We start from the raw sequence: 14,664 nt of genomic DNA on the forward strand, positions 1-14,664 counted from the left end.
CTCCCCACCCTTTCTGAGCTCGCCTCCCCTTAACTCTGACTGACGCGGCTTCCCACCCTACTGTCTCAAGGAAGCCTTATTCGCCGACGATTCGTCTCTTCAGAGATCTCGCGAGAGGACGTCGAGGAAGCCGGGTGTTTTCCCTCCCCTCCTCCTCCTCCTCCAGCTCGCGCTAGACAGCCAGAGAGCGAGATAGGCGCGCTGGGATTCTCGGGCGGCGCTTCGCGGCGCTCGCTCTGTAGTGGTGGTAGGCGGGAGGCGGCGGTGGAGGAGGAGGAGGAGGAGGAGGGAGGGGCTAAGCGAGCGGTCCGCCGCGGTGTTCTGTGGGATACAGGCGGTGCTTGCCTCTTCGGCTGGGTGCGGATCGCTGCTGCCGCCGCCGCTGAAGCGCAGGGCGAGTGAGGGGAAGGGACGAGAGCCGAGCGGGGCATGAAGATGGCGGACGCCAAGCAGAAGCGGAACGAGCAGCTGAAGCGCTGGATCGGCTCCGAGACCGACCTGGAGCCGCCAGTTGTGAAGCGCAAGAAGACCAAGGTGAAGTTCGACGACGGGGCCGTCTTCCTGGCCGCCTGCTCGAGCGGCGACACCGAGGAGGTGCTGCGCCTGCTGGAGCGCGGCGCCGACATCAACTACGCCAATGTGGACGGACTCACCGCTCTGCACCAGGTCCGTGTCTGCCCGTTCGAGACCGGGCCTAGCTTGGCTTGAGCTGCGGCGGAGCCTTCGGCGAGGTTGGGGCCTACATCACCGCCCCCGGCCTCCTCTAGACACCTGGATTTCAGGGGAGGCCGGACGGCAGGAATGGCTTTCCTCTCTGCCCAGCCAGAGTTATGTCACCTGGGGAAGGGGCTGCTGGATAGACCGCCTCCCTTCTCTCCCCCCTCCCACTGCTGTCTAGGGCACCTGGGCTGGCTGCACCCATCTCTTTTGGGCCCAGGAGTGTTGTGTTTTGCGGAGGAGGCGCCTGGTTGGGCGGTTTAGGGCCTTACTTTGCCTTTCCTGGAAGATGGTTGGTATTTGGGTCTCCGCTTGGCAGAGCTGAGCGGTTTATTGGGGCGCGGGGGGGGGGGGTTGTTGCCCTGAGAGGCAGGGAGAAGAGGAGGGCGGTGGCACCACTCCCCCCCACCCGATTGTGGCCAGATGGGAAAGAATAGCCCCCTCATCTTGAAGGGTGGGAGGTTAAAATAAATGTGGATATTCGTCCCCACAGCTGGAACTTTTAGGGTTTGTCTCTCCTGAATAGCCACTAGTTCCTGTGTCCCTTTCCCCAAATCCGTTGAAGTGTAAATATGACCACCCTATTCTGAAGAAAATACCCCCTCTGTCTTTTTGTTCTTACTGTCTAAAGGTGGGTGTTAGTGTCTTTCTTTCCTGATGTTTTAGGCTGTGCTGTGCAATATGAACTTCAGCCCTTCAGTACTTGATATCTGTCCAGTGTGTGTGCTTTTTCTTAAGTGTGGAAAGGTATAAAATCATTAGTGCTGTAACACTGGTTTATATTTGTACATTGAAAACACTTTTTTACGAAGCTAAAGTGGAAAGGAGACTGGTTGAAGTTTTTTCAAAATGGATGCTATGTGCATGTTAAAGTTTTATATGAGCCTGATTGGAATCTCAAAATATTATCCAAATAAGGAAAGACTGTGGCAATCTGGACATAATGCGGGTTTGCTTGAATACTTCAACGTTCTATTAACAGGCCAAAAGCAATAACAGCATTAGTTCACTGAACATCAAGAATAATCACTTTGACAGTTTCAGTTTTGTTTGAACGTTCGTTGTTCTGGTATTTCCATAAAGACACAGCAATAAGGATTTTCTGTTGATTCATACAGGGATCATCTTTATTCAGCATGGTAATTAGTTGATAGTGTAGTAGTTCATCAATTGTAAGGAACATATTTAAAGATAGTATGTATTAAAAATTATGGATTATGAAATAAGTATTAGGGAAGCCTCCCTGTTTATGTGTTGCTTCAAGATAACTTGCATGTTATACATATTTTGTTTTTATTGTTGTGCAAGATGCATAATCAGCCCTGCCTCCTAAATGAAAGCTGGTTTCCAGTGAAAAGAGTGTAATCTGTTCAGAAAATTCATGCAGGTTTATAAATAGGCTCTACTAAGAAAAATCAATGAAAAATATATAGAACTTGCATGTAAGTGTCAATGTGGTGCAGTGGTTGAGTACTGGAGGAGACCTGACATCAAATCTCTGCTCTACCATAAAGCTCAAGAAGCGATTCTGAGATAGTCATTCTCTCAGCCTAACTTACCTCAGTGGGTGGCTGAGATGATAGCATGGAGATGGAGAGAACTATGTATGCCTTCTGAACTTGTTGGATGAAGGGGTGGATTAGAAAAAGATGATTAGATGACAGCATTTGATTTTAAATGTCAGCTGCCTTGTGCAAGACTCTGAAGAGGTGGCATAAAAGTATTCCAAATAAAATAGAACTAATTTTGGTAAAACATTTTCTTCCAGCTGTTTCCCATCACCCTGGAGAAATCATTTTATTGTATCTAGCAACCTGTTATTGGCTTAGATGCTAATCTATTTTGCAAGCTTTAGAAGATCCAAAATTAGATCTTTGTGTAACGACAGCAAAAAAATGCTGTTGTTGTTCTATGACTGCAAAAAGGTAATGGGGCAAGTAGTTGCTACAGTATCTTGGGTAGGCTTATTCCACATGGTTAACTTTGTCAATACTGCAGTTTATTCTGGCAGCTTGGGGATTTATTTATTTAATTTATACTCTGCCTTGATCCTCCCTTGGGGCCTCAGGTGGCTTACATAATTCTCTCTCCTTATCCTCATGACAATACCATGGGGTAGGTAAGGCTGAATGTGTGGCTGGCTCAAGGTCATGCAGTGAGCTTCCATGACAGAATGGGGATTCAAACTAGCATCACCCAGATCCTAGTCCGAGACCACTAAACCACAGTGGCTCTGGATGGGAATTTCTGCATAGATCTGTCCATTTCTTAGTGCATTCAGTGGTGATATCACTAAAAATATTAGCGAAGTTGGAAACTTGGGTGGGTTTCTTGGATTCTAAATGTGTGTACTTGGGAGCATTTCCTGTTTATTTTAAGGGCCCTTTCCAAGTATATATTAGATCACAGCCATAAAGTTGTAATTATTATATAATCTCTGAAATAGTTATGTTGTGGAATTGTTCGCGTATGAAGCAGTTTAGGTGGCATTTGCTACTTTGTATTTAGGATGCAGTACCTGAGGCTGTGTCTACTATGGGAAGTTCATTTATGAGATCTTGTTACGTCAGCTTCTCTTGCTATGTAGGATTCTACTGTTGGAAAATCTGAATCCTGCACTTCTGCAGCTTTAACTATTTGTTCAGACTTTTGACATAATAGAAACTGGAACTTTGTTTCAATCATTGCTGGTCAAAGAATGTACCAGTTTCTGTTGGTGTGTCTACTGAGGTTAAGTTTTGGTACACAACTAATAGAAATTGGTATATTAAAAATGATAGACTTGTCTATATCTTTCTGGGACAGCAAGGCCAGAGCCTCAAACATAATATTTTAAAATGTAAGTATGTGGGTTACAATGACTCCCTAACCAGAGTTCCATCCTACTAAGTACATTATCTTCAGTTAACTTGGAAAGGGCCCTTAAACTTGGAAAGGGCCCATGGAAAGGTTTGACTCCACTTAGGGTGGCAGCATTTTCAATATAGACAGGTAACACTAGCTTTGTGTGGAATGATTTAACTCTCACAGATTACTTCTTTGATTTAAGTAACTTTTCTGTTCTGAAAGCATATATTTAGTTGAAAATTATGCTTGTAATTTGTGAATGTGTGAATATAATGTCAAAAGAATAATGAAAAACCCTTCAGAAGTGTTTTCCTGTTGGTTAGTCTTTATGGGTGGAGAGCATTTCTTAATATTTTGCATATTTGTGCTGACCTCTGAGGCAGAAAGAAATTGTTCACCTACAATGTCATTTTTCATTTGCCTACCATTCTTTCTATGCACATATGGCATATGAAGCTGCCTACTAGATCAGATCTTTGGTTTGGCAAAATCTGTTACCCAATCTGGTTGCACCTCTCCAGGTATCTGGTGGAGATCTTTTACTGTGTGATTCTTTTAACTGGAGGTGATGGGGATCGAACCTGGCATCTTCTGCATTCTGACCAAATGCCCTACCTCTGAACCAAGGCCTGTCTCCCTGGACAAAATTGTTATGCTGAAGCAGTTTACAAATTAGTGTTTTCTTGGACAGATTAAAAATTACTTTCTCTGCACTTCTTTTCATAGATGAATAAGTGTTATGAAGTATGTCTTGTTTGCCACATTTATTTGGAGTTGAGATCTTAACACAATTTTATCTGAAAATTATAGTTTCCATTTAGTAACTATCCTGAGGTATGTTCAGATAGCATTCTTGATTATAATTCTGCATTTGGTTAGAGTTGCAATTTTCTGCGTACTTAAAAAAACTACCTTTTCTAGAGTAATTTTTCACCGTTTTCAAAATAGATACCAAAAATAGAGATTCATATGAACATGCAATAAACATATCCATGTATACTCTTTTCCATTGACAGATAACAGTACCATTGTATATTAATCCACCATTTCCTGGACCTTCTTTGTTCTAGAATGCTCTGCTTGCGTCCTAGTGCCTTGGGGACAGAACTAGGCAGGCACTAGGGCCCAAGTGGAACATTCTAAAATAAAGAAGGTCCCTGAAGTGGCGGATTAATATAGAATTCTACTGTCATCTTTCTGTGGATGAGAGTATAGCAATAAACTGCCATTCATGGAATAATAGTTTCTTCCTTCCGATGCCATTGAAGGTGATCGTTTTAGAAGGGTGTGATTCAGCTTAGGGTTGCACTGTAAGGAATTACTGGAGTTGGTTTGAAATACAATTTTATACCCCTTTCAAAGGATGGAAAAGGCAGAGCATCCCAGAACCCACCGGCTTCAGTAGCAGAAGCCCAACTGGATCTAATCTGTCCCTGGGAAGGCATGTAGAACATGGCTCAGTTTGGGCTATGATATAGCTTAAAACGAAGAGTGACAGTCCTGCAGGTGTGTGGATTCTGGAATATGTAGTGTTTTTAAATGTTAAAACCTCAATTATGTTTATTGATTTATATCCTACTGTTCACTTAAGCAATCTTTATGGCTTAGAACAGTGGTTCTCAACCCGGGGGTTGCGAATGACCCTTTCACAGGGGTCGCCTAAGACTCTCTGCATCAGTGTTCTCCATCTGTAAAATGGATAAATGTTAGGGTTGGGGGTCCCCACAACATGAGGAACTGTATTAAAGGGTCGCGGCATTAGGAAGGTTCAGAACCACTGGCTTAGAAGGTAAAACGAAGCAGTGACGCATAAAAATGAAATCAATTAAACCAAAATAATTTTTTAAGTAAAAGAAACAAAATAAACATCATAATGATTAAAACTGTAGAACCTAAAAAGAGCTGTAATATAAAAAATTATATCAAGAAACCTCAAGAAAGATGATTTATCAAATTGTTGTATGTGGAGAAGTGAGTTTACTGATTTCTCTGGAAAACAGTGTGTTAACTAGAGGGCCTATCAGTGAGTCAGTCATTCAATGATGACACTTTGTTTATATGCTATATTTCTGTACTGCTTGCTCGTTTCTTAAAGCGGTTTACAACAAATTAAAGCAAATTACATTTGACCAGAAACCTGACATTTCAGAACTTATAAAAACTAAACACAACAAAACAGAGTCAGGAAAAAACTACCTAAACAATACAGCTTTACACTGCCACACCTGAATAAGAGAGGAGGCTGTCATTCCATAAGATAGGCTATCATTCTTGCCCTGATAATTAAAGATCTTACCTTCATTGAGGGAAAGAGAACATACCTTGTTGTGAAGATAATAAGGTTGTTCTGCATGTATGACAGTGGTGGCGAACCTATGGCACGGGTGCCATTGGTGGCACTCAGAGCACTCTCTGTGGGCACACGCTCACAGAGTTCATCATGTGGGGGGAAAATCGCCTCCCCACACACACATCTAGGCTGGCTTGTGCCGCTGGACTTGATGTGTGTTCATCTCAGCGAGCATGGAGGACTCGGCTGGCGGGCCTGGTGCCTGTGCTCCAGGTGGCTGCTGCCCGGGGGCGGGGGGGCGGCAGAGGTGCAGAGCGGCACATGTGGGACTTGCTGGAGGCTACAGCAGGCTGGCCCCTGCTTGAGAGGGTTATTCAGGTTAAATTGCTGCCTTGGCACTTTGCAATAAATAAGTGGGTTTTCGGTTGCAATTTTGGGCAGTTGGTCTCGAAAAGGTTCGCCATCACTGATGTATGAGGAGAGAGATGATCCTAAAAGTGGGATGATCCCAGGCTGTGCGTATGTGTGTGCAAGTGCCGTCAAGTGGCTTCTGCCTCACAGTGATCCTATGAATTAATCTTCTCCGAAATGTCTTTGTGGTTAACAACCTTGCTCTGGTCTCACAGACTAAGGGCCATGGTTTCCTTTATAGTCAATCAATCCATCTCATATTAGGTTTCCTCTTTTCCTCTGTTTTCAACTTTTGCTAATACTATTGTCTTTTTCAATGTCTTTGTCTTCTCACAATATGACCAAGTATTGTAAAAGGTGCTAAAGGTCAAAATGAACACTGTGAATTGGATCGCCCTGAGCCTGAAAGGGGAAGGATGGGGTAGAAATGTAATAAAATAATCTGGAAGCAAACAGTAGTCAGTTTGGCTTCTGTAGTATTACTGTTGTATGTGTTACATGACTGACGTCTATTAATATGGACTGCTGCATTCTGGATCCCTTGAAATGAGTCTGGAAACACACTGACAGCCCATGCGAAGTGCAGTGTGTGTTGGTTAAAGGTGTGCTTCTCATAACTATGGGAAGGCAGGCAATCACATTTGCCCTAGCTGAATATCTCAAGTATCTTGAGGAAAGTGCTAAGTAAATTGCATTCTATTAGTCTATCTCGGGAGTTACTGAAACATGGATTAATATGGCAAGGACAGCCTTGTACAGGAAGGGGCAACAACAAGTGCAGGTTGTGTGAAGCACCTCTAGCAGTGGTTATAACCTGGTAATAAAAATGTAGGTTTGCTTCTAGAAGATCATCTGGTCAGACAGGGAAGTAATTATCTTGTCTGATAATAACCTGGTAGTAACTCCCTTTGTACACACTGGGATATGATTTTAAATAAATATGCATAATGGGCTATAAAGAGCCCCAAAGAGGCAACTATCTTCCCCTTTCACTGCTGCTGTACTCTTTATCTCCCCATTTCTTTCCTTGCCCAGCCAGCCTGTTTTGGGTGTAAAGAGCGAGGGCACAAGGGCTGTTACTGTTCCCTCCCCCCACCCTGAACTGGAGGCAATGCTGGAGGCAGGCACTGGGTGTGGGAGTTGTTGCTATCCCTCCCTGCTCAGCTGGCAGTGCTAGAAGTGGGCAGGGGAAAGAAGACCAAAGGCTTTGCTATGGGAGCACCCAGTGTGTGCATAGAAGTGGGGGAAGGGGGAGTGGTAGGACTAGATGGGAAGAGTGGAGGAAGCAAAGGCAGAGGGAAGGGGACTTTCCCCTCAAGTTTCTTGAGAGTCCCTGCTGGTTTTAAAAAACATATATTAAGCAATTTCTGTGAAATTGGGCTAGAGGATCCTGTAGCAGAGAGAACACAATATCTTTTTATTTGATAATCAAAAGTATATTGTCCAGTAAAGTTAAGTTTTTCTGTTGGGTGATTTCATCCTAAGCTAGTGCAAAATTGCTCATGTGCTCGGCACGCAGGGGTAGGAAGATGTAGGTAATCACTTATGCTGAGGATTCTTTGAAAATTATTCCTTTTGAATAATAATTAAAATCTTTGGTACTAAACGTTAAATGTGGACCTGTATATGAATTAAACTAAAAGGTTAACATTTTGGCTAGACTTATGTGGATAAACTATAGAACAAACTTGAGGCTCACTTTTACACTTTATACCAAGAACACTAATGTAAGAGATCAACATGCCAAATTTGAATGCCTGTTAGGATAGTCAAAAATATGTTTATTGTGAAGGCTGTGTTGGTCTAAGAAAATGAAATCTCTTATATGTTTTGAATAAATGGAAATTTTAATGTTATTCAAAATTAATTATGAATGTAGAATAGAATGGTGCAGAATCAAGTGAGAGGTGGAATTTTATACTGACTTGTAGATCATTCTGAATAAAATTCCCTGTGACTATTCCATCATCTTTCTTAGTCCAAAAACATCTTCTATAGCAGGGGTCTTCAAATTATGGCCCTCCAGATGTTCATGGACTACAATTCCCATCAGCCCCTGCCAGCATGGCCAAGTGGTAGGGCTCATGGGAATTGTAGCCCATGAACATCTGGAGGACCATAGTTTGAAGACCTCTGTTCTATAGAGGCATGTTTTCTTATGTATTATAGAATCTTCTGTTAGTCCCAGAATGTATGTATGTAAAATAAAATTTCTTATTCATAGTTTAAAAGGCCAGTAGAGTCCGTTTTGCTTTATTCTGATTAAGTATAGGTAATCTTTTCTTTTAGTGGCAGGCACTATTTTTTTTACAAATATGAATATTACCATAAGAAGAGAGCTTGCCCAGTTGAGATCTTGAACACCTGCCTGTCTTGCATAATTTACCATTTTTCATGTTATATTACTAGTTCATTCCATGGCCAACATCGTATCACTCGTTCATTCCATGGTTATATCTTTGATTTTTTTCATTGTGTATCCAAAAAGTGCCAGTTTTCTTTGAGCTGTTGTAGGTTTAGTCCAAACCAACAAGTTAGTTCTCAGAACTTGAACTTCTTTAAATGTTACTTTTCTTTCCTGTTGACTTAAATTGTGTGTTGGGTAAACCCTGGTGCGTATTCTTGAAATGCTCAGAGGTGTTGGAGCTAATAAAAAAGCTGTATGTTGACAGTTTAATGTAGGGTACAATTAGGGAAAAAAGTAGCCAAATCATCCTTGACCTATTTTTTTAAAAAGCAAAGTTTTGGGTGTCTTGACCGATTTTATTCTTCATGCTGAACACCAAACACAGCCAGTGAACTCTAAGAACATCCAGATCTTGAAGAGGGGTAAAAGCACAGGACAGGTAAGATGTCTGTAGTAAGTGACTTCTCTGACTAGTTAGAAGTGCAAAACAAAAGCATGAAAGTGAGCTGATGAAAAAGGGCCATAAATTGGAAGTAGGTGTTTGCTTAGGGATAAGTGGATGGCTGTAATATCTATAATGAAGTTAGAAACAGGTTTGGAGAAGAGGTTCCAGGAAACCGTTGTCAGGTGTGATGGGTATTGAGCATTTTCTAGAATACTGCAGTACTTGTGAGTAGCATATTTCTGCAAATGTATATCCTTTTTTGGTCTATAGCACAGCTTTTTATTATTAAATTGAACAATGCTTTCTGTTTTGGTTTGAATTGATTTGTGTTCTGGTGATTAGCTGCATGTAAATGAAGTTACATTTTTTGTATTGGGCATGTTTTTTAAAAAAGCCTGTGTAACCCAAATGTAAAGATTATTATGTGAGTTAACATAGGCATTGTTCATTTCTTCTTGACTGCTATTGATGTGCTGTCCTTAGATTATCTTTCATTTGAACATGTATGTGGATGATATAGGAAGATGTACCAGTAGCATTGCCAGGTCTGCGTTGGGAAACACCTGGGACTTTGATGGACTATAAAGCTATAGAGTTTACTTTCCAAAGCAGCCATTTCTTATGGCCACTGAAATGTTTTAGTTTACCACCTGGGTAATTATGTGCTATTAACTCATGGACTGTACATATACATCCTTTGCAAAATATAAAATTGCAGGCACATAAGTACTCATTTGAAGGTTCACAGCTTCCTTTGCATTGTTTACATAATATGTCACATCAGTGCATTTTGAATGCCTGAAATCCTTATTAGCATAGTTCTGTTTATCTTTGTTTTGTTGATCTGCCTTAACCATAAAAAGGCAAACTCAAGTGGAGCTGCAAAGCTGTAGGGCTCCTAGTAAGCAGTGCATGTTCTGATGCTATCTGGTGGGTGGAGACATTCCAAGTTGTCATGTATTACTAGATACATTCCTGAAATGACTGTCAGTGGAAACTGTCGATAGAATAGAAGCATTCCTCAGCTGTCACCTTTTTAGTAATCTCTTAGAGTGTATTGGTAGAACAATTGGGAAAAAGATTATTGTCTCTTTGTTTAAAAAAGTTTATTTGACTATTAAGAGTGTTACAGTAGTGTAGCTACTCTGAATATTTTCACAGAGGCGTAGCTAGGGAAAATGGAGCCCGGTGCAAAATCTGAGTTTTGCTTGCCCCCCCTCCAAAAATGTTCGTTTGTGTTTCTTGTGTTTTTTCTTGTTTTTTTCAGTTTGTGGCCTGCAGGGGGTGCAGCTTTTAGGCTAGCCCAGGGGTAGGGAACCTGCGGCTCTCCAGATGTTCAGGAACTACAATTCCCATCAGCCTCTATCAGCATGGCCAATTGGCCATGCTGGTAGGGGCTGATGGGAATTGTAGTTCCTGATTGTAAACCCACAGGTCCCTGGGCTAGCTTTAGCCTAAGATTCAGGGGTATCTTTAGGAGACTCTCCTGATGATACCTCCCAGGTTTGGTAAAGTTTGGTTCAGGGGGTCCAAAGTTATGGACCCTCAAAGGTGATCTGAGATTGCAAATGCCTTAGCAGACCAGGTGCTTGGGAGCAGCAGAAGGCCATTACTTTCACACCCTCATGTGAGCTCTCAAAGGCATCTGGTGGGCCACTGCGAGTACCAGAGTGCTGGACTAGATGGACTCGGTCTGATCCAGCAGGCTTGTTCTTATGTTCTTAGACAGAAACCCCTGCTTCAAAGACGTGTCCGCCTGATTGCTTAATAGGAGGTAGACTCCTGCTTTTTGTCTGGAGATGGTTGCTCTTCATTTCAGACCACTGAGTATTACACATAATTCTAAGTGTTTACAAAATAGAATTTCAAAACACTCCACTTTACCTGTTCCTGAACTCTCCAGTGCCAAAATCAGAACAAAATCGAAAGACAAAATTTTGTGGGAAGAGGTGGATCACCTCATAGAGATCATGTTGATCCAGGCTCTCCAACTATTAAGGAGTCTCCAGGCTCTCCAACTATTATACAATTCCTTAGAAAGGCTGGAAAAAGCCTCTGAAACCCAACACCTTGAAGCGTCAAGTGACAGTTCTATCTGCAATCCTGTCATTTAACAGGATGAGAACAGCTTCATCCAGAAATTTCTAAAAGGAGCAATTTAGCATGTACCTCTGGGGCATCACCGATTTCCCACATGGGACTTGAACAAATTTCTTCAATCACTAATAGAACAGCCCTTTGAACCTCTGAAAACCATAGAGCTAAAATTCTTCCTAGTAGCCCTAATGTTTACTAGGAGGGTCTCAGTACTATGTGTACTATCGATGTGGAAGGAATTTTGTATTTTTCACAAAGACTCCGTGAGCCTATAACTCCTTCCTTGACACTGAAGGTGGTGTCTAGCTTCCACATAAATCAACAATTAAACTTACCTTCCAAGGCCAGCACATCCAAAGGAGAGAATCTGGCACAAACTGAACATCAAGAGCGCCTTAAAAATCTACGTGGAAAGGACAAAAGATTTTCGTTTGTCAGGTGTTCTTTTGTCTGATGCTATTTGGTCCCAATAAAATAGAGAAGAAGGCCTCAAAGACAACAATAACATGGTGGATCAAACTGCATAAAACAGGCCTTCAAAGCCAAATGGCTATGCTACCCTGTGGGCATTTATGCCCTCTCCACCAGGGCATCCACTGCTTCAGCTGCGTTCATGACCAGTGCACTGAGGGAAGAAATCTATTGAGCTGCAACATGGTCTACTTTTTCAACCTTCATGAAATATTACAGAACTGACCAGATCAACCCAGCTGAGGCAGTGATCAGGAGCAGAGTCCTCCAGTGTGTATTGCCCTAAAACAAAGGTATGAGGATTTAATATATTTTTTATGCTTCCCCATATATAGCTATGATACCAATCTGGATGATGGAGCCCTACTGCAGTAGAACAACACCTTGGACTTACTTTGAGAGTGTCCTCTCTTCAGTGGGGTGAAGTCATTCATTTTCCTGCCACAAAAAAAAGAGAGAAAAAGAGTAACAAAATTATATGAAGGCATGAGACCTAACCAGTCCGGATGATTTCGGCCCACTGAAGAGAAGACACCTTCACGGTAAGTCCAAGATGTCATTCAACACAAATCTAATATTCAAATAGAAATAATTGATAGTCCTTTTGAAGCATGCAAATGTAGAATAATGTGTAGTCTGTTCTGAATAGAGGTTGGTAAGATTCCAAAAGTAGTAGTAGTTTTACAAGCCCTCTGCCCCTCGAAACTTAAACTTTGTAAGGGAAATGCATGCTATATTGTCTTATTCCAATAAAATAATTTCCCCATAAATTTTAAATTTGTATATAAAGCTTGAACTGTACTTCTTTTATTTTTTTACTAGTCAGATAGTTCAGTTTAAGTATTTGTTGTTTTAGAGACATTACAATTAGCAGAGTGCTGCTTAATATTTTGTTTACTAAATGTAAGTCAAAATAAGCAGGCTAATCTGTTATTGAGTAGATTTTACGAACTTAGTTGTCAGGGTTTAAGGTTAATAAAAGAACTCTAAATTAATGGTTTGGAATATGTCGAATATGCAAATAGAAGACTTAGAAATTATATTAGGAGTGAAAGCTCAAAAGAATGTAAAATATGTGGGAATTTATTTGTCAAACAAGAATTGTTCCATATTTGATTCTAATTATCAAAGAATATGAAAAGAATTTAAAACTCTACTGAAGAACTGGGAAAATCTTCAGTTATTATTTATGGGCAGAATAGTTGCAATAAGAATGTCCATATTACCATAAATGATTTTTCTATTCCACACCTTGCCCATTATAACATCTAAAAAAATCATTTAAACAATAACAAAAATACTTAAATTTTATTTGGCAAGGGAAAAAAACAACAATACAATTAAAAAACTTATATGACTTTAAGATATATAGACATCTCTCTGTAATGTCTCTAAGACATTTGTAAGAATGGATTAAAGGAGCACTCATACTACAGTGTATACCTCTCATGCATAAAGTCGAGATTTTTTCAGCACATTTTAATGCTGAAAAAAGCTCCCCCCTCGTTATTGACTTATATCTTAGTTAATTAAATTTTTTTTGTGTGTTTTTACTTTCACGCCAGCCTTGAGAGCCAGTTTTATGCTAGCAACACCAAATTTTCAGGGTACCCTCAGAAGACACTCCTGGATGAGAAATTACCAGCCAAGTTTGGTAAAGAAGTTTGGTTCAGGGTCCAAAGTTATGGACCCCCAAAGGGAGGTGCCAATTCCCCATTGTTTTTTTCAATGGGAGCTATTAGTGCAGATGGGGCCTACCCTTTTTGAGGGTCCCATAACTTTGGACCCTCACTGGAATAAACTTCAGTTACAAACCTGGGTGGTCTCATCAAGGAGAGTCTCTTATGATACCAATAGAGTTTGGTGAAGAGTTTGGGCTCAGGGGATCCCAAAGTTATTGGGATGTCCCCAAAAAGGGGTGCTCCCCATCCCATTGTTTACAATGGAAGCTAATGAAAGTAGATTTTCCATTCTCTGACAATGATATCCCTCCTTAAAATCTAAAGGATTGAGTTACATTTGGTCATACAGATGATGTGGATGAGGAATCCAGTTTTGAAGGATTTTAACTCTTGTGTTTTAAGCTTGGTTTAGCAGCTGAGATTGAGCTACAGTTTTTTGTGTAACTTTTTAAAGTTATTATTTGAGACCATGGTATTGTTCTTGTTGACCCTCTTTTCCATTTTACAGAGCCAGTTTACTGTTTTTCTTTGAAATAAATATTCCAAAACATTTAAACCTACTGATGCCTCAATTGGATGTAATTTTTATTGAGTATCCTATTTTTTATTTTGGGGAATTTCTACAGCAGCAGTTGCTGCATTTCCCACCTCTCGACTTATAATGCTGAGTCAATAAGTTTTCCCAGTTTTTTTGTGGTAAAATTAGGTACCTCGACTTATATGCGGGTCGACTTATACACGAGTATATACGGTAATCTGTTATTATGTAGCAGCAGCTTTCCTGTGGTTGAAAGAATGGTTAATACTAAAAGATAGGTATTTATTACATTTAGAGAGTCATGATTTATGTTTTGGTTGGCATTAGTCATGGCAAAGTTCAAGCAAACAAAGATTTCTGTAACCACTACATAAGAGTGAGTGGCTGTCCATAAAGTTTGGATGAGATATAAAAAACATTCTCTTTGAAAAAAAAATCTAAAATGTTTTTCACCATACAAAGGTCTATTTAGTAAACAGTCCATTGAACATAAAGAATATTTAACATAGGGTAGATTTTGAACTATAGTTCTCATCAATTAAAACTAAAAAACAGAGAAGAAATAATGTTAGGAGAGAACAAATGCAGTTGGTATTTACAATTGTCAGAGAGATTGAAAAAAATTGAAAAATTACCAGTTTGCATGCAGGAGTCAATTTGGGAGAAAAGTTTTTGTCAGAAAGGCGATCGCCTGATTAAATATGTATAAATGATTGGTGGAAGTTGATACACAGCTAGAAATAGTTTAAAAGTTATGAT

General features: G+C 40.6%; 1 protein-coding gene across 1 annotated transcript in view; it reads left to right on the forward strand.

The window, feature by feature from the left end:
• The first annotated feature begins 307 nt into the window (after positions 1-307).
• The window catches only part of PPP1R12A (protein phosphatase 1 regulatory subunit 12A), a 154,818-nt gene continuing 140,461 nt past the window's right edge, over positions 308-14,664 (forward strand). Inside the window, 1 exon segment of the mRNA XM_048499848.1 lies at positions 308-666. Coding sequence (XP_048355805.1) covers positions 430-666 — 237 coding nt within the window. The 5' untranslated portion in view covers positions 308-429.

This window comes from Sphaerodactylus townsendi, linkage group LG06, assembly GCF_021028975.2.
Source record: "Sphaerodactylus townsendi isolate TG3544 linkage group LG06, MPM_Stown_v2.3, whole genome shotgun sequence".
Taxonomy (NCBI): Eukaryota; Metazoa; Chordata; class Lepidosauria; order Squamata; family Sphaerodactylidae; genus Sphaerodactylus; species Sphaerodactylus townsendi.